Source organism: Cetorhinus maximus, chromosome 3, assembly GCF_964194155.1.
Source record: "Cetorhinus maximus chromosome 3, sCetMax3.hap1.1, whole genome shotgun sequence".
In the NCBI taxonomy this organism is placed as follows: Eukaryota; Metazoa; Chordata; class Chondrichthyes; order Lamniformes; family Cetorhinidae; genus Cetorhinus; species Cetorhinus maximus.
Window position 1 is genome coordinate 87,249,516 of NC_135881.1, and position 20,969 is coordinate 87,270,484.

Genomic DNA, 20,969 nt, shown 5'->3' on the forward strand with positions numbered 1-20,969 from the left:
TGTTTTGTCAAAGATTTGTTGTTGAGGAGAGGGGTGATGTTGGCAATTTTGAAAGACAGTGTATCTGAGGAAGGAGCAATTGGCAATGTCGGCTAGCATGCAGACTAACACGGCTGGTAAAGCTGTCAAGAGTTTAGTGAGGAGGAGTCTCATGGAAGAAATGGTTATTGAAGATGATAAAGAGGGTGGAAGGAAAGCTGCAGAATGATGCAAGATTAGGGTAGAGTGGGCAGGAGAAAACCGTGGCTGCAGAGATGACAAGAGATGAAAGATGATTTGGTCAATTGGATAGCCATGCATACCATTGAAAAATTAAAACTGAATAGATAGGAGGGCAGAGAAGACAGAGGAGAGGGGAAGTTTGAAAATACCTAAACTAAGCGAGGGTGAGGTGGTGAGGATGTTAGTCTGTGGCTTGAGAGGATAGCACACTAGAAGGATTTTGAATTAGAAGTGGAGAGGACCTAGGTCAGTTATTTAAATGAGGCAGTGTAGTGGTTATTGTAGGGGGAAGGTTAGCTCAGTTAGCTAGATGGTAATGCCAACAGCAAGGGTTCAATCCCTATACCAGCTGCAGTAGTTCATGGAGGCCTGCCTCCTCACCTTGCCCCATGCTTGCAGAGTGGGACCCTCAAGGTATATATAGCCAATTGTCTCTTTCTAATGGCGTTAGATGCTTATGCTTTGTGGACTATAGCTAATTACCTTACCTGGTGGTTATTGTATGGGGTGAGTGCTCTGCTCAGAGGCAAGTCCTTGGCTCATTGTCTGCTGATGCTTCATCCTGAGCCATTTTCTTGTCTGTTTTTGTCAGTGGTGGTTTGCCATTGCCTTCCATTCTCAGGGGCAGGACAAGGTCCTAAGTCTACCTCAGTCAGAGCAAGAATTGAACCTGTGCTGTTGCATTATTCTGAACCACATACTAGCCATCTAACCAACTGATGTAACTGCTGTCACCCCGCCCCCCCTGTTCTTATTGTATTGGACTAGAAAATGGAAGTTGTTGATTTTCATCCTGCTATAGCAAATTGGAGAACTGAATTCAATAAATTTGATAACATGTGGGCTTGCACCAGAAAACGTGATGATAAATGTTGCTCATGTGTCAGGGCAAATAAGGCTTCCTAATCAATTTGGCATGCCACCATCGCACCCACCCCAAAAATCAGTTAAACAATAAGGTGCCAGGGGAGTAGGAGAGACCAAAATGGGTATTAGCAACAAGACCTACAGAATTGTCAGTGCAGTTTGTGTTGGGAAAGTGATTAAATGAATAACCAGGCAGGGAAGCTTTAGTGAAAAGGAAGACAAGTACCTTTCAGTTACATTCATTAATAATGGATAAAAAGGGGGAAAAATTGTGTTATTGCCTCAGGAAAGGTAGATAATGCAGAGATTATCAAGGGAAGCACGAAGGACGAGTATAGACTTGTTTTAAAGGAACTTGAGCCTAGCACAATGATGAAAAGAAGTTAGGATGAATAGTGTTTAATGTGAGAAAGGTTCAAGGGAGGCATGTCACTGGAAGGGTAGATGGAAAGAAACAAATAGGACAAACAAGCCAATCACCCTTTCAATCTTCCAACTTAACAATCGATAATGAATTTCCTGATAAAAAATACAGAGCTGTTTTAGTTTCCTATTTATCCTTGCCCATCCTCAATCCGCATTGTTACCATTGCTGAAAACTGTAAGATAGTCCAGCCCATATAGGATGATTTTTGTCATTTGCTTATAAATGCATTTGAAGATGTGGCAAGAATCCCTTTGAACAAAGTCTATGTATAATGGTTAATGTTTTTAAAACTTATTTCAATAATGATACAGTGATTAGGCATTCCTAAAGTATCATCCTAAAATGTTCATCCCAAATTTAGCATCAATACCTCAGCCATAAGCTGATCAATGTTTGTGTATTATTACTGAGATTTAGGCATTGGTGAATTTTGAGCATCCTTAATGTTCCTAGATGGCAAAATACAATAGGAATTAAATTATAATAAAAATGGAATGGTACAATCCAGGTCGCTCCCTTCATTTAAAAAAAAAATTCCTTATGAAAAAAATACGTGGAATTTGTGGTGGATTATGAACTTCATTCTGCGTCATGTTTTAAAATATTTCTGCATCATCTAATTCCATTTGAAGCTTAACTAGGTCAATGCACGGCAATCCTAAGATAGAACTTTAGCTGCTAGGATTTCCTGTATTATTTGTCTTGGGAGCTGTGAATAAACCAAAAATATACTGGCCAAGGCTGGATTGGAATGAGCTGTCTCTGATCATGACATCTATTAAAGGAGCAGCCATACTATATATGAAATTTTAGTAGGCTTTGCCTGAAGACTGACTTAATAAATCCTTTCCAGAAAACAAAAATCAGCTATCCATCCACTTGAGAAAATAAGTAATTAATATTGACTATGCACACGTTAAGAAGTAATTGGGAGAGAAATCTGTCAACTGTAAAAGGCCTGCTTTGATCTAATGTGAGAGATTCAGCATGGAACAGTGACTACACCTCCAGAAAAAAGTTCTTCAATGGCTGTAAAGCGCTTTAGGAACATCTTGATGTTGTGAAACATGCATTTAAATGCAAGGTTTTCATTTTTTCATTTCGGCTGCCAGCTCTCCTATCTTTCAGCTCACTCAGTTCAACCATATTCTCACAATTTGTTGATGAGAAAGAAACTTGACACACATAAAGGATCATCAAAGGATTCAAGTTAAAGGTACTTAAAACTGATTTAAAATTCTAGGGAGTCTAGTTTTTTCTTCAAATCACAAAATCAGTTGTGCCTAGATTTAACCTTGCTCTGCTGCACGTGTATTGCTTCTTGCAATAAATCCAATTATCAATTTAACCTGAAATATATTGTCCGATAGCCTGATGTTCTTCTGCCTATTTGCCACCTATGTGCCTAAGAGGGCACTTGCATGGTTGGCAGGTCATGTGAAACATCTGTGTAAAATAACTTTGTAAAAGGATCATACTTGGCATGCTAACCTATTCATTCCATGCATTGCAGCGTAAGTACTGGATCATGGGTGACGTGGGAGTTCTACAAATGCTATCTTTTGATGTGAATGTGAATAAACCATCGTGAGAAAGCTTGCATTATAGTAAATATACGTAATATTACCACTAGATGACAAAATATATCCTATAGAATATAACAATTAATTACTGTCAAATAAATTCCTTTTTTACAATTAGTTTATGTAGAATGTTTGATTCTTAAATTGCCAGATAGGCACAGTTTAAAAATAATGAAAACAGAATGAGTTATTTTTGGAAAGCACATACCATCTTTGCAGATAGGGCAGCACTGATCAGGTTCATATACTGGATCCACACATTCAACCTGAGCGCATTCCGCTACGGAACAGTGCACTTCTCCATTGGGCTCACAGCGGCACTTTTCGCAGGCAGAAACCTAAAACGGAAACAGCATTTGAAAGTGACAGGACTAAGCTCACTTTACATGAAGTACAGAACCGGACATAGTGAGCACTTTATGAAGATCTTTGGGATAGGATTTATAGCTCATAAATGAGTGAATTGACCTTAAAGCTTCCTAGTGTCATAGCTCTGCATTGTGCATTTTGTTTGTATTACATGCAAAATTTAAATGACAAGGATTATGCAAAGAGCTGAAAAGGTAGGCTTAATGTTGTACAATATTCTTTTCCGGATTGGTTACACTGTAAACAGAGGCAGGGACAGTGCCAGTTACTTAATTTTCCACCATGTGTTTAGAATGTCAACAATCTGAACATTACTTTCAAAAAACTTTTCAAAGGAAAACAGTTTTCATAATTAAAATGTGATAATACCATCTACATCAAATGTGAATGCTATTTAATTGAAATAACATATGATCGAAGCAACAATTCTAAGTTGCTTCAAACATCACACTGCCTGGGGTGGGAGTGTTGTCGGGGGTGGGATGGTGGGGGGGGGAATGGGTTAGGGAAGCAACTGAGAATGTGAGCACACCTGGGTGATCATTCAATCTCAGCACATATTCTCAAATAATGACGGGCAGTGTCATAATTGCTGGATTTTTTTCATTATCAGATGCATACACTAAGATCGTTTTTTTTTAAATTACCTGCCTACACAATTCCACATGATCAATTGTGACAAATGTAAACTTGGAATAACTCCAGGAAAGACAGCAATGGCCAAAATAGCTATTGCACTATAAGTAGACATGATTGGGAACATTAACTCTTAAGATAGTGTTGCTTTACATATTTAAGCGTAAGTGAAATTGTTCAAACAAACAATAAGTGAATATGATAATGAATAAAGTCAAGGAACAGGATAAGCTGGACTTGGACATCACAATTTTGGGCAAAAGCTGTCTTTTTCTATATGGAAATACATATTTTTTACTTTGTTCTCAGGATATGGGCAACACTGGCAAGGTCAAATTTTTCCCCATCCCTAGTTGACCTGGAAAGGTAGTGATAGGCCTTTCCCCTAATTACCAATTATTTGCATATCTTAGAAGATGGCTAGGCCACTTCAGAGAGCTTTAAGGGTCAGCTATTCAGTGTGACCTAGTGTTACGTGCAGGCAAGATCAGGTATGACTTGGCAGGTTCCCTTCCTTGAAGGACATGAGTGAACCAGTTGGGCTTTTGCAACTTTCAAAGTTCTGATGAAGCATTAATCCAAAAATAGCTGCAGGTTGACCTGTGTGGCTCTGGAAATTTCTAGTTAAAACTTTCATGGTCTTTTTGCCTGGAACAAGCCACAAAGTACCAAGTTTATCAAATTCATTTCTGTAACTTGCCATGCTGGAATTTGAGCTCATGATTCTTGGGACTACTAGTTTAATAGCATAACCATATACTTTTATCTATTCCATTGTTAGAATGCCACAGCCAAAAGCAACCAGGAGAGCCAGGCATGGCAGCTCCATGCTTCAGTGACCACAACTTGGATATCCTGGTGTAGACACAAAGGACATCCTTTACCCAGTGGGCTGCAAGATGTTTCCCAGCCTGACCATAAGGGTATGGCTGCATATAGCGCAGGTGATGAGCACTGACAAACATAGTTGCAGTGCTGCAAGAGGCTCAGTGACTTGCTGTGTTCTGGCAAGGTGCGTGATACTCCCAGCTAATCGGTGTCCCCTCTTGGATTGCAGCCTGAACCTGCACAGTATCTGGGGGACAAAGGGCGAAGCTACTCCTTGACCTTGGGGCAGTGTGTGCCCAGGTCACTGACACAGCACCCAGTGCTAATGTGTAAGGCTGCCAAAGAGGAGATGCTGTTTCAAACCATGTAGAGGAGATTCCTTTCACCACATAGCACTGCACTACCTCATTTCCCTTTCTCTGTTGTCCTTGCAGGAGAAGCAGGCACATAACATCTGTGAAAGGGGAGGAATGGGGATGGGACCCCAGCACTGCAGTTTGTTAGGACTGAGGAGGAGAGATCGCTAGTTCCCTATCGTGAGAGCATGTTAATGATGACTAATCTCCCATTCCAGGTGCACAATGCCTTGAAAGAGGCCTTTGCAGGAATGGTATGGTGGTGGTTGTCATGGTGGTGGATCTTGAGGAAATGATCTTGTTTGAATGCAGAAGAGGAGGGGTTTGGAAGGTGGAAGGGCAGCACTGAATCTGCAATGAAAGCCTAGTCTGACAGCATACTGAGCTCTGGACATAGTGGCATTATCCATCTGTGAAGAATCGTGACAGCCTCAATGCCTTCCTCTCATCAGCTTGTCTTGTGCCTCAGACAGGTCCCAGCAATGTTGCCCCACCCCCAGGAGCCAAGGAGAGTCTTTCTCACCAACAGGAGGGAAACATGTCTGAGGAAGCAGCATCACACCATAGTAGCTCACTAGGCACCAGCTCAGAAATGTACACCTTGGTGGATTCATGCACAATATTAGAGTCAGGGGCACTGGGTGAAGAGCACAGCACCAGTGTGCAGGAGGGATTATTTGAGGCAGAGCTACCTGTGGGCTGCACCCCTTGGAGGGGGGAGAGCAGTCACAGCGATGCTGTGTGAGGCAGTGTGGAAGGATATCAGGACTCACAGCTTGGGGCTCATTATTTGGGCCCGCAGCAGCAGATGTGTGGACATCTGGCAGAGTTCCCCGAGGTATTTCGAGCTCATGCTCTGTGTTATGACCGATGCAGTTGGTACAGCTGAGTTATTTAAAAATCCCAGAGGGAAACTTTAAACAACTATCATAACCTATAACTTTAAGTGTTATGTTTGAGATGCGACTCTAAATTCAGGAATCAGACCACCAGTTCTCGAGGTTTCACGTTAAACTAAATGAAACATTTTATTAATTTACACATGTTAAAATATATACACACATAGCTTCAAATTACTACTATCATAACTTTTAACAAATTCCCAAACTAATCTCCATTAAGGCAACAGCAACACATAGACTTAACCAAACACCAGGCAAAGCATTTTCACCTGACGAATTCAAAATGATGTTCTTTTCACTTTAGTTCCTGTGGAGACAGTTGGGGGCTTACAGCTGCCTTTTGAGCTCATATTGCCTCTGCCCTGCACACACAAAAACTGAAGTTACAACTACCACTGCCCATTGAATGTAAATTCTCATTGTATCACCAGCCTCCAGTGATTAACAATAAAGCCCCTTTCAAAGTACCAATTTTATTGGTAATATAAACATATTGCTTGGTATCTGCTAGATAGGTGTCAGTTTTCACCCCACTTCTTAAATGTTCTATTCAAAAAATGCAAATGCACTCTACCTCTTTTACATCTCAAAACTAGTACACAGCAAAGCACTCAGACTAGCTGGCTTTAATCCAATTAAGACACATCCACAGACTAAACCTCTATTTTAAAAGAAAAATATTTTCTAATAATATTATATACATTAATAGCTTCACGACACTGTGAATTGAGGAGTTAATGGTGCAGATGTGCTCGATTTTGTCTCGGGGATTCAAACACTTGAGCTCCACCCATGACAGAATGGCCAAACCCATAGACAGCCACATGCAGGAGCACCTGGAGTGCATGCAGGAACACTGTGATGTGCTGAACAGGATGCATGGCTCTCTCTGTAGCCTGGACAACTCAGTTCAGAGCCTGGAACAGTCAGTGCAGAGCCTGAGCCCTGAAGTCCATGGAGTAAATGAGGAGCTAAGGACCCTGATCAGGACACTCTCACAAGTGGCCCAACATTGGCTGGAGGGGATGCCAGCTTTACCCCAGCAGCAGACACCTTCAAGTCAGTGAAAGAGCACACAAAGGACTGAGAATGTCCCAGAGGAAGCGGAGGGTTCTATGCAGATTGAGGAAAACTCACCATCCTCAGCTTCCTTGGCCCCTCTGACAGAGGGAGCATCTGTGAGCCAGAATCCATTGATGATGGCCGCCCCTGCAGAGACGCAGACAGCACAGTTGCAGGAAGTGTCCCAATAGGTCCCTGCACGATGAGGCTGACCACCACAGTCCTCACAGCTGCATAGCCAAAGACATGAGCAGGCCATCGCCACCTCTTCTAAAGCAACAAGGGCAGCACTGCATAGGAATGTCTTTGTTTGCAGTACACCACATCATCTTAGCGCTAAGGTGGTCAATGCGGTGTTTTTTATATGTATATAGTTCAGAAAATAGTCTCACTCACTGCTATATTAAATTCACTGGTTTATTCAATGATTTGCGTGCTGTATACAGATCCATATCAAAGACTATTTATCATATACACAATATTCATCAGGTTCTCACCAATGCCATGGGAGACTACAGTCAGGAGACCATTAAGTGCCAGACCTGCTGAATTTTTCCAGCATTTTCTGTTTTTATTTCAGGTTTCCAGCATCCACAGTATTTTGCTTTCATCTTAGTATTTAATTCACTGCCATTTCTCTTCCAGGAATGCCTGCCTTGAAGAAGTACTGACCTTCTCTCCGACAGGATTTCCAGTTGACTCTTTCACCCTGTTCACCTTTATTGCTTTCCATTTCCCACCTGGTGTTTGACAAGGTGTTTACCAAAACTCGCTTTCACAGCCATATTTCCTTTCTCAGTGACTATCTCCGTCTCCGATTTACCCCACGTGGATTCCAACTGAAGTTCCACCCCTCATGTTTCGAACCCACCCAGGACTACAGGTATCTCCGGGCATACAACGTTCCTTGGACTGCTGTTCTCGCTACATCCTGAGATCCAGTCTCCGTGCCATGCGCCACCATATATACACACTCAACCTCTCTCTTTAGCAACATTGACTTACTCTATCTCAAAGCTGTCCTTGTTCCCAGTTTAATTTTATTCTTCGTCTCATCCGACACCTTAACAAGAAACATTTTTCTCTTCCTTTCAGGTGTTAAGGAATGCAAGCTCCAACAACTTATTGATAGCAGCGCCCATCCGGGACCCTACACCCCTTTCCATCCCTCTGACCCCATCCTGTCTTCTTATCCAACCCCTTGCCGTGTATTCACCATACACCCTGACATTCCCCTATTTGATGCTGAATGTTCTGTACTCAGCAGAGGACTCAATTTCACCCCCTTACGTCTTCTCCTCAATGAATTCCGGGCTCGGCACGATGCTGAACTCTTTTTCTGTCACCTTCACCTTCATGCTCACTTCTTTGGGCAGGAGTCCTCCCCTGTTCAACGGATCCTTTCGCCTACCTCCAATATTCTCCCTCTACCTGGATGCCTCCCTCTGGCCTCTTACCTTCTCTTGATCTTTTCATTGAGAACTGTCAGCATGACATCAGCTGTCTTAATTTCTCTGCTCCTCTCACCCACTCCAACCTGTCTCCTTCTGAACTTGCTGCACTTCATTCCCTCAGGTCAGATCCTGACTTTGCTATCAAACCTGCTGACAAGGATGGAGCTGTTGTTGTCTGGTGTGCTGACCTTTACCTTGCAGAGGCTGAGTGCCAACTATCAGACACTTCTTCGTCCCTCCCCCTGGACCATGACTCCACCACCGAACATCAAGCCATTGTTTGCAGGACTGTCACTGACCTCATCTCCCCTGGAGATCTTCCCTCCACAGCTTCTAACCTCATAGTCTCCCAACCCTGCACAGCCCACATCTACCTCCTTTCCAAAATCCACAAACAGAAGTGTCCTGGTAGACCAATTGTGTCAGCCTGTGTTTGCCCCATGGAACTCATTTCTCCCTATCTTGACTCCGTTCTCTCTCCCCTTGTCCAGTCTCTTCCCATCTACATCTGCAATTCCTTTGATTCTCTATGTCATATCAACAATTTCAAGTTTCCTGGCCCTAACCACCATCTCTTCACCATGGACGTCCAATCCCTATACACCTCCATCCCCCATCACGATAGTCTGAGGGCTTTCTGCTTCTTCCTTGAACAGAGGCCCAAACAATCCCCAAACACCACCATTCTCCTCCACTTGGTTGAACTTGTTCCATCACTGAACAATTTCTCCTTTAATTTGTCTCACTTCCTCCAAATAAATGGTGTGGCTATGGGCACCTGCATGGGTCCCAGTCATGCCTGTCTCTTTATAGGGTGTGTGGAACATTCCTTGTTCCAGTCCTACACAGACCACCTCCCACAACTCTATTTCAGTACAACGATGACCGTATCATGCCACTTCATACTCTCGTCTGGACCTGGAAAAACTTAGCGATTTTGCTTCCAATTTCCACCCCTCGCTCACCTTCACATGGACCATCTCTGATACTTCCCTTCCCTTCCTTAACCTCTCTGTCTCCATCTCTGGTGATAGACTGTACACCAATATTCATTACAAGCTCACCAACTCCTACAGCTACCTCGACTACAGCTCCTCACACCCCGCTTCCTGTAAGGACTCCATCCCGTTCTCTCAGTTCCTCTGCCTCAGTCACATATGTTCCAATGATGCTGTCTTCTAAAACGGCGCTTCTGACATGTCTTCCTTTTTCTTTAACTGAGGTTCCCTCCCCACTGTGGTTGACAGGGCCCTCAACTGTGTCTGACCCATCTCCCGCATCTCTGCCCTCACACCTTCCTCTCCCTCCCAGAACCATGATAGCATCCCCCTTGTCCTCATTGTTCACCCCACCAGCCTCTGCATTCAAAGGATCATCCTCTGCCATTTCTGCCAACTCCAGCATGATGCTACCACCAAACACATCTTCCCCTCACCGCCCCCATAAGCATTCCGTGACACCCTGATCCACTCCTCCATCACCCCCAACTCCTCATCCCCTTCCCACGGCACATTCCCATGCAATCGTAGATGGCGCAACACCTGCCCTTTTACCTCCTCCCTCCTCACCATCCAAGGCCCTAAACACTCCTTTCAGGTGAAGCAGCGCTTTACTTGCACTTCCTTCAATTTGGTCTACTGTATTCGCTCTCCCAATGCAGTCTCATCTACACTGGGGAGACTAAACAGAGACTGGGTGACTGCTTTGCAGAACACCTTCACTCAGACCGCAAGCATGACCCAGGCCTTCGTATCACTAGCCATTTCAACACACTATCCTGCCCTCATGCCCACATGTCCATCCTTGGCCTGCTGCAATGTTCCAATGAAGCCCAATGCAAACTGGAGGAACAGCACCTCATCTTCCGATTAGGCACTTTACAGCCTTCCGGACTTAACATTGAGTTCAACAACTTCAGAGCATGAACTCTCTCCTCCCTCTAGACCCCTTTCTCTCAATCCAGTTTTTAATTTATTTATTTGTTTTATTGATTATTATTTAATTTTTAAAATTTATTCATTCATTTTTTTATCCTTTTCCCCTAAACCCCCCTCCTCTCACAGGGCCACCTGTCACTTCTTTTTATGTTTTGCTTTCACCTAGTGTGACCCCTGTTCTGCTATTAACACCTTCCACTATCTTACCTTTATGCCACTTTACTCTTCAAAACTACCATTAACACTCTCTTTGTCTTATGTCCATGACATCTTTGTCAATCTCCCCTTAGCTGTCACCTATCCCTGGCCTTCTAACCCGTTCCACCTGCTCCACAGGCTCCTCCTTAAACAGTATAAAATCCATCATATTTCTACTTCTCTTTAGCTTTGAAGAAGTCATATGGACTCGAAAAGTTAACTCTGTTTCTCTCTCTATGGATGCTGCCAGACCTGCTGAGTTTTTCCAGCATTTTCTGTTTTTATTCCAGATTTCCAGCATCCACAGTATTTTGCTTTTATCTTTATGTGATGGTTGTATTGGCAGAGATGTGGTTTGGTTGCCGTCCATGTGAAAGCTCAGGCATCGTCCAGTGCCAGGTATGTGTTCTGTCATCAACTATACGGAGCACCTTCAGCTGAACTGCTGCTCAGTCAATAGTTCCCTTGCAACAATGGTGCCCTGCACACATTCCTCACCACATCTCTGGTCTGTCCTATACTATGTCTCTGTGGTCCACCCTGCAGTTTTGCCTCCTCTGGGTGATAAGTGAGGACAAGGGGGACCCTATCATGTTTCTAACTTACCCTTGTCCTCACTTATCACCCCACCAGCCTTCACATTCAAAGGATCATCCTCTGCTATTTCCGCCAACTCCAGCATGATGCCACCACCAAACACATCTTCCCTTCACCCCACTGGTGGCATTCCGTAGGGATCGTTCCCTCCGTGACACCCTGGTCCACTCCTCCATCACCCCCTACACCTCAACCCCTTCCTACGGCACCTCCCCATGCGAATGCAAGATATGCAACACCTGCCCCTTCACTTCCTCTCTCCTCACCATCCAAGGGCCCAAACACTCCTTTCAAGTGAAGCAGCATTTCACTTGCATTTCCTTCAACTTAGTCTACTGCATTCGTTGCTCCCAATGCGGTTTCCTCTACATTGGAGAGACCAAATGCAGACTGGGTGACTGCTTTGCAGAACATCTTCGGTCTGTCCGCAAGCATCACCCAGACCTCCCTGTCGCTTGCCATTTTAACACTCCACCCTGCTCTCTTGCCCACCTGTCTGTCCTTGGCTTGCTGCATTGTTCCAGTGAAGCTCAACGCAAACTGGAGGAACAGCACCTCATCTTCCGACTAGGCACTTTACAGCCTTCCAGACTGAATATTGAGTTCCAACAATTTTAGATCTTAAACTCCCTCCTCCATCCCCACCCCCTTTCCGTTTCTTCCCCCTCCTCCTTGTTTTTTCCAATAATTTATATAGATTTTTCTTTTCCCACCTATTTCCATTATTTTTAATGTATTCCACCGATCATTTATCTATACCTTTTATGCCCTTTTAGTCTTATTTCACCCCACCCCCACTAGAGCTACCTTGCTTGTCCTGCTATCCATTCTTAATTAGCACATTCTTTTAGATAATATCACCACCTTCAACACCTCTTTGTTCTTTTGTCTGTGACATCTTTTGGTTATCTCCTTCTATCACTGTTTGCTTGTCCCAACAACCACACCCCCCCTTCTCTCTTCCCCCCCCCCCCCCCCGCCTTAAACCAGCTTATATTTCACCCTTCTCCTATTTTTACTCAGTTCTGTTGAAGGGTCATGAGGACTCGAAACGTCAACTGTACTCTTCTCCGCCGATGCTGCCAGACCTGCTGAGTTTTTCCAGGTATTTTTTATTTTTTGTTTTGGATTTCCAGCATCCACAGTTTTTTTGTTTTTAAGAAATAATTGGAGCTTGTCAGAAAGGCACGGCGATAATCATAGGAGATTTTAATTTACATATTGACTAGAAAAATCAGATGGGCAAAGATAGCCTAGATGAGGAATATATTGAATGTTTTTGGGATAGTTTCTCAGAACAGCAAGCTGTGGAGCCAACCAGAAAGCAAGCTATACTAGACCTGGTATTGTGCAATGAGATGGGAGTAATTAATGATCTCATAGTGAAGGCACCCATATGTAGCAAAGACCATAATATGATTGAATTTTATATTCAGTTTGAGGGAGAAAGGGGTGGATCTGAGACTAAGGGTGGAATTTTCCCAGAATTGCACTGAATGCGGTAGCAAGCAGGTAAAATGGTGTCCTACCCGCCGATGAAAATGGCGGGTTTTAACGCCGTTCTCTTCTAAAGCCTGCCTCATTATTTATGCATTCCCGGGAAACACACTGTTTCCATGGCGGGTGGGCTCTCATTCGCCTGCCTACCATCACCCCGCTGTTGCATCATGCTGGCCGCCATCTTTAAAAGGGAGCCACCAGCAAAGCACTCATCACCCCACTTCACCATCACTGTCCGGGAGAAATGGCCAGCAAAGGCAAAAAGACTGCAGCCCCCCGCTTCAACGACGGGTCCGAGTGACTGCTGGATGCCATGGAGACCCAACAGGATTTGCTCTACTCCCGCTCTGGCTGCTAGATGGGTAGCAATGTCACCAACCCGGCTTGGGAGCTGGTGGCAGTGGTGGTCAGCGCGAATGCCCTGCAGAGGAGGACAGCCACCGAGCGCCGCAAAAGGATGAATGATCTCCTCTGTTCCGCCAGGTAAGTTACCCTTTTCATCATTCCCAACTCGTACACTCACAAATCCACTTCACATCCACAGGGTGCTCACTCACTGCCAGTGCAAGGACATCACCATTTACTTATTCATGCACACCGTCATTGTCCTCATCCCGTCCATGGAACCACTCACCAGGCATACTTATCATCTGGCCCGGCAGATACACTCTCCCAATCTCTATCCGTGCAGATTAAACTGGCTCACAATAGGAGGGAAAGGTCGCAGACAGGTAGAGAGATGCTGGAAATCAAAACTCTGACAGAGTTCGAAAACAGAGCCATCCAGCTGGCTGGCAATGACCAGGACTGGTCCTGTGCTGACGGTGAGGTTGGCACTGCTCTACCAAGTGAGGATCCAGCAGTGCAACAGCCATCAGACAACCATGCTGTGAGTGATGTGTTCTCTTTTACAGGCCACTGCCATGCACTAGTTATCTCCCCTTGCTTTCACAGGCACATCTGCCAAACAGCCGACAAGAGTCCATGACCCGGGGCCTCCAATCAAGCTCCAAAGAAACCTCTGAAGAGGGATCTGAAGGCACCCTCCCTAAAGTCCCGTTACAGCGCTCACCCACACCCTCCACCAGCGCAGAGACACACATCTCAGTGGGACCTAGCTTTTCAGTTGCCTTGGGATCACAATCTGGGGAGCACATCGTACTTTCTGATCCACAGCAGGCGGAGGCAGGGACTTCCCAGGTCCTCAGTACTCGGAGGATTTCTGGAGGCCAGAAAGTTGCTGAGTCCGAGTCAGATGATGAGCCCCTGGACTCGGTCATGTCACAGTTGCTGGAGTTGCAAAGGCAAGCTTAGGGACAACAGGAAGGGATGTATGCTACACTCCTCAGATTGCAAGGCACAATGGAGAAGTCCATCTGTTTACAGGCTAAGGTGATAGCACCGGCATTGCAATGCATCGAGGTCAACACTGGCAGGATGGCAGCCAAGATGGAGACTTTGGTCCCGGAGGTCATTCCTGCACTGCTGCACGGGCTTAACTCCGTCACTGATGCCATAGTTGGCCTCCAACAGTCTGTACGCGAGTGGGGTGCTGGGCACCTCAATCTCACTCCAGCAACCTCTTCCGCTCACAGAGTCAGCCAAGGGCACACATAGGGTGGAAGATCAGCAGGTACACGCTCCAGGGCCATTCACCCAGCTGACTCTGGGAGTAACTGGCCCATCCGAATCCTGTCTTGCTGGGACCTCCGCAAATCCAGCTTCACAGGCCGAGGAGGGTGCCACTGCCCCACAGCAGGACCCTGAAAGCAGGCCCGGGCTCACCAAGTCTCAGCCCTCCAGAGGACGCCATCACAGACAGTTTCTCGCAGTCAGCAGCCTGCCTGCCCCTCTACTGTGGATGTCCGGGGAACACCAAGATGTAGCGACAGGGTTAGGAAAGTTAGGTAAAAGTAGTTGCACAGCCGGGCCACAGGTGTTGATCACTTGTACATACTGTTCATTATTGTCGATAAACTCCCAAGAATGTCACCCTGTTTGTGATTCCTTGTTCTGATGAGCAGTGTTCTTGTGATTCGGATGTGAAAACTTTCTGCACAAGATGAAAGGCAGGTGTCTCAGTCCAGGGCCTCTTCCCTGTGCTCTGTATAGCCTTCAGACCACAGTGATGGTCCAGCCCCACACTTCCTGGAAACATCACTGATACCTGCACCTTGGTGGTGCTGGTCATTGCTGCCAGAGTGTAGTGGGCAGGCACCACAGAGTTCTCTCATACCCTCTGTGTGCTCTCAGCATCTTTAAGGTGGGGCTGGCCCCCATCACACCAGCATCTGCGACCAGTGATGCAGTGCACCAGCTCTTGAAGGGCTGAGGTGCTGAAGGCAGACATAGCATCAGATGCATCTAAAGTTTCATGTCTGTGTCTCTGAAATGTCTCTGATCATAGAGCGCAAGCGAGCTGCCCTCGGCTAGACAGGAGTCAGACATTCTCAGAGGCTATGTGAAGGCCTATGGAGTGCCCTCACTACATGTTGTCATCGTCCTCCTGCGATCGAGTGACTACTAGGGCCTCCACTGTATCTCCATGACAGGAGCATTCTCACAGAGGGTATTGGCGCTGCCATAAGCCAGACTGGAGTCAAATGTTCACAACTGCGATGTGAGGATCTACCTCACTGTATGTCGTCATTACCCTCCACAAATTTGGCAACTATGAGGGCCTCCCAAGTGCGCATGCCTCATCAACCCATTGCGACAGCCTCATCCCCATCGTCCTCACTACTGAGGACCCCCTCACCCTCATCCCCATCGGCGTCCTCCTCATCCCAGGAGACGTGCACCTCCTCCATCTCCTCTTCAGCCAGCTCCTTTCCCCGTTGCAGCGCCAGGTTGTAAAGGGTTCAGCAGACGATGACTATGCATGACACCCTCCACGGACTGTACTGCATGGCTCCACCAGACTGATCCAGGCACCGTAACCACAGCCTGATGTCTGCTCCACCAAGTTGTGAGTTGTTGCATGAGCCTCATTATAGCGTCGCTCTGCTGCAGTCTGAGGCCACCACATGGATGTGATCAGCCACGGCCTCTGTGGATAGCCCTTGTCCCAAAGGAGTCACCCTGCAGCCTCTGTGGACCTTGGAATACTGCAGAGATCTGCGAGCGACTCAGGATGTAGGCATCGTGCACACTCCCTGGAAACCATGCACATACCTGCATGATGCATTTCTGGTGGTCTCATACCAGCCGCACATTCAGTGAGTGGATGCCCTTGCGGTTGACGAAGTCCACTGAGTGTAACGATGGAGACCTGAGTGCCACGTGAATGCAGTCAATAGCACGCTGCACCTGTGGGAATCCTGGGTGTCCCGGTCCCGGGCAAAATGCACAATGCAGTATGCCATGGAGAAGATGGCATTCGTGACCTCGTGGATACATTTGTGGGTGGTGGATTGTGAAATCCCACAGAGGTCACCTGTGGAGCCCTGAAAGGAGCCACTGGCATAGAAATTGAGCGCCACGGTCACTTTCACAGCCACTGGCAGTGGATGCCCTCCATGTCCCCTTGGCGCCAGGTCTTGTAGTAAGTGGCAGATGTGAGCCACAAGGTCCCTAGACATGCGCAGTCATCGACTACACTGGTTCTCAGTCATCTGCAGGAATGGCAGGCGGTGTCTATAGACCCTGGGTGTCGCTATGCGCCAACCAGCCACGGCTCGCTGTCGCTCCTGGGTAGCGTATGCGGGAGCCCCTGCTGCCCCTTCTTCATGAAGTTACTGCTCCTGCATTTGCGCGGCCAGGTGCCTCAGTCGCTCTCTCCTCCGTCTTCTACAGTCTCTGTAGGCCATTAGGCATACAGCTAGGTCAGCAGGATCCATGATCCTGACGTAGTCCTCCTGCAGCATGAAAGAGAGAGAGATGTGGTTATCGTGGCTGTACTTAGCACCTTTCCTGGCCCTGTATGACTGCTCCTTAATGCTTACTGGAGAGTGCTGGTCACCCCTCGGATGGCCAGAGAATGTTATCATTTATTGCAAGGGGAATTGAATACAAAAGTAGGGAGGTTACACTTCAGTTGTATAGGGCACTAGAGGGACCACATTTGGAGTACTGTGTACAATATTGGTCACCTTATTAAAGGAAGGATGTAAATGCATTGGAAGCAGTTCAGAGAAGGTTTACCAGACTAATACTGGGAATTGGAGGGTTGACTTATGAGGAAAGGTTGGAAAGGCTAGGCTTGTATCCGCTGGAGTTTAGAAGAGCAAGAGGAAACTTGATTGAAACATATAAGATCTTGAGGGATCTTAACAGGGTGGATGTGGAGAGGATGTTTCCTCTGTGGAAAAATCTAGAACTAGGGGTCACTGTTTAAATATAAGGAGTGACTCATTTAAAACAGAGATGCGGCGAGATTTTTTCACTCAGAGGGTCGTGAGCCTTTGGAACTCTCTTCCTGAATAGGAGGTGGAAGCAGAGTCTTTGAATATTTTTCAGGCAGAAGTGGATAGATTCTTGGTAAGCAAGGGGGTGATAGGTTATCAGGAGTAGGTGGGATGCAGATTTCAGGTTACTATATCAGCCATTATCTTATTAAATGGCGGATCAGGCTCAAGGGGCTGAATGGCCTATTCCTGCTCCTTGCTCGTACGTTCATATTGACCAGAAACTGAATTGGACCAGCAATATAAACACTGCGGCTACAAGAGCAGGTCAGAGGTTGGGAATTCTGCGGCGAGTAACCCACCTCCTAACTCCTCAAAGTCTGCACACCATCTACAAGGCACAGTCAGGAGTCTAATGGAATATTCTCCACTTGCCTGGATAAGTGCAGCTCCAACAACACTCAAGAAGCATAACACCATCCAGGAAAAAGCAGTTCGCTTGATTGTGACCCCAACCACCGCCTTCGACATTTTCTCTCACCGCCAGCGACGCACAGTGGCAGCAGTGTATATCATTTGCATGATGCACAGCAGCAACTCACCAAGGATCCTTCGATAGCGCCTCCTAAACCTGTAAGTACTACCACATGGAGGACAAAGGCAGCAGATGCATGGGAACTTGTAAGTTCCCCTGCAAGCCACAAATCATCCTGACTTGGAACTATATCGTTGTTCCTTCACTGTCTCTGTGGCTACAGGAGGAACCATTTGCATGTTTGCGCATGCTTTCCTGGAATCTGCCCTGACTCATTGATACCTTGCCAGTCAAGGCTACCTCAGCTCTTCCAATTTTAACATCATTTGCATTCAGCAGCATTCATTTGCACTCATTTGCCATCAATTCCACTCAAAGGCAATCTTTAGCTATCATCATTTGACATCACTTGCACTCAAAAGTAATCATTTAGCTATGATTTTATTGTAACAGACATCAATGTCATCAATTGCCCCAAACATTTGTGATTAGCAACAGACACCAAAAACAATCAGTGTTTATTTTCCATATTTCTGAATTTCTGTAGCTTCGAACATCCTAAAACTGAGCTAACTTTAGAAAAAGCAGACTCGGTTTAATAGAAGTTTTGACAAGCTAGCTTTGTGTTTTATTCATAACTTTTAATGCTGCACAACCCTGCCAGCTCCCCGGTGGCACCCGCCCCTCCAAAAAATTGCAGCAGTTTTCTCCTTGGATGCCCGGCAGATCCTGAGGGTGGGACTTCCTCCCCAAGGGTGGACGTCCCACTTGGCCCTTGTTTAGTCCATCCACAGCATATTATGGCTGCGTGGCAGGCTGGCATGGAACAAGCCATCAGCGCCCCCCGCCCGTTATATTCAGCTATGAATCTCAGTTTGAATTTTGCAAGGGAACAGAAGCTTGAAGATTGCCTAGTTTGAAACTAGTGAGAGAATCTATAGTGGACCTCAAAGTTTTTTAATTGCAACTGAATTAGCTTGTAAGAATTAAAAGAAATAGAACAGGTTACTGAGACATCCAATGTCAAGAGGTGTTAAATGAAAGTTTTACGTCTGAGAATAGCTGGAAATGAGGACAATTCTCCAGAGGACTGTAGCACGCTTTTGGGTGGTTCCTACCGAAGTAAGTAACTAAGGTTGATGCATCTTAAAAGAGAATTCTTGGGGGCAGTAAGAAGTAAAGCTGAGTGCATTACATATATTGGTATAAACCATATTGGTAAGTTAATAGTGTTTGTTTTAAATCTTTTAGATACAATAAAATTTATTATATTTAAAAAAGGTGAAATCTTGTGTATAGTTCTATTGGTTAATAAAAGGAGCCGTAACTTCTGTGGAGTGACAATCACAGATGGATTGCTACTCCGCTCTCAGCTACTTACCCTGAAATGCAGCCACACCTTTCTTGCCCGACCTTCCGACTCGGGCTGGGTGAGAAAGATGCAGTGCAGTGGGTTCCCAAGGCTTTGTGCCAAGGGCAGCTGAGTAGGAGGTAAGGAAGACACATCCCCTTTTTCACAGCACTAGCTGCCATAAAGCAGGTAATTTTAAAGGTCCAGCCACTTTGAGAAACCAAGGAGAAGGTAAGTGCATAAGGTAATTGGGTAGGATTGGGCATTGGAGGTGGGGGGTTGCTGTTAGGTAAGATAAGAGGGGTAGTGTGGGCTGGGGGGTGGGGCTAGAGTGGGTCAGGGGAATGGGATCCTGTGGCCGGAGGTGAGATGTCACCAGTGGGAGGGTCAGTGGTTAGTAGGGGGGTGGTCAGTGGGGGTGTTTGGGTGGTCGTGGGGAGTCAGAGGTGTGGTCAGAATGGGGGTTGGGTGGTCAGTGGAGGGTGGTTGGTGGGGGTGTCAGGTGGTCAGGGGTTGGTCAGTGGTGGGGCAGTCAGTGGGAGGTGGTCAATTGGTTGGAAGGATCGGGTATTCATTCTGAGGGTAGTCAGGGGGTGGAGGTGTAGTTGGGGGTTGGGGAGAGTATTGAGGGGTGGGGAGGGCTGTCAGGGGGCAAGGGTGTATTCATGGGGTGGGGGGGGGGGAGGCAGTCCGGGGATTGGGGTGTAGTCAAGGGGTGGGGATGGCAGTCGGGGGTTGGACAGTGCAGTTGGTTGGGGGGGGGTGGTCTCGATGGTTAGTTGAGTCGCAGGGGGCAGTCGGGAGAGAAGAGGTAGTCGGGGGGGTGGTCAGGGGTTGGGGAGGGCAGTCAGGGGTGGGGGCATTAGCCGGGGGAGTTCCATGAGGGGTTCGGTGGGTGAGCGGAGTCCCATGAGGGGATTGTGGAATATTCGGGTGAGTGGGGGTATAGTCGGTGGGTCCCAAGGGATGTTGGGGGAATGGGGGAGTCCCGAGAGAGTCCGGGAGATATTAGTACTATAGTTACCCAAGAGTTAGAAGTGGCTTTAATTCTTCTAACATTTTCTGGATAACTATTACTGTAAGACAGTTGGAACCATCTGAAATTTGTGATTTAAATTGGAGTTACTGATGGTTCCCATTGAAGGGAGCAGAAGTTTAAACTTACTGGGCATTTGCCATGCCATCCTTACACTGGGACTTCTGGGGGCAGGGGGCCCCCAGCACATCTTTGGGGTACCCCCAGGTATGGCACCACGAAGATCAGAAGTTATGGGCCAAGGTGTTCAGATTAGCATGGATAGAAGATTGGTTTCCTGGCAGAAAACAAAGAGTGTGCTTAAATGCATCTTTTTCTGATTGGCAGGATGTGATGAGTGGAGTCCTACAGGGCTCTGTGCTGGAGCCTCAACTTTTTAAAATTTATATCAATGACTTAGATGAGGGGAGTGAAGGCATGGTAGCAGATGACACAAAGATAGGTAGAAAAGTATGTTATGAAAAGGACATAAGGAGGCTGCAAACAAATATAGATAGGTTGAGCGAGTGAGCAAAAATCTAGCAGATGGAGTATAATGTGGGAAAATATGAAGTTTTTCACTTTGGCAGGAAGAATTAAAAAAGCAGAGTATCACTTAAACGGAAAATGGCTGCAGAATTCCGAGGTGCAGAGGGATCTAGGTGTTCTTGTGCATGAGTCCCAAAAAGTTAGTATGCAGGTACAGCATGTAATTAAGAACACTAATGATGTGCTGTCCTTTATTAAGAGAAGAATTGAACATAAAAGTAAGGCTGTTGTGCTT

The 20,969-nt window shown here is 46.1% G+C and overlaps 1 protein-coding gene across 4 annotated transcripts in view; it reads right to left on the reverse strand.

Annotated features, from left to right (window-relative positions):
- Positions 1-20,969, reverse strand: part of vwc2 (von Willebrand factor C domain containing 2) — a 248,810-nt gene that overhangs the window by 185,691 nt on the left and 42,150 nt on the right. For all 4 annotated transcript variants that reach the window (XM_078538638.1, XM_078538639.1, XM_078538637.1 and 1 more), the window contains exon 3: positions 3,308-3,437. In XM_078538638.1, the coding sequence (XP_078394764.1) occupies positions 3,308-3,437 (130 nt within the window). The remainder of the gene's footprint in view (positions 1-3,307; positions 3,438-20,969) is intronic.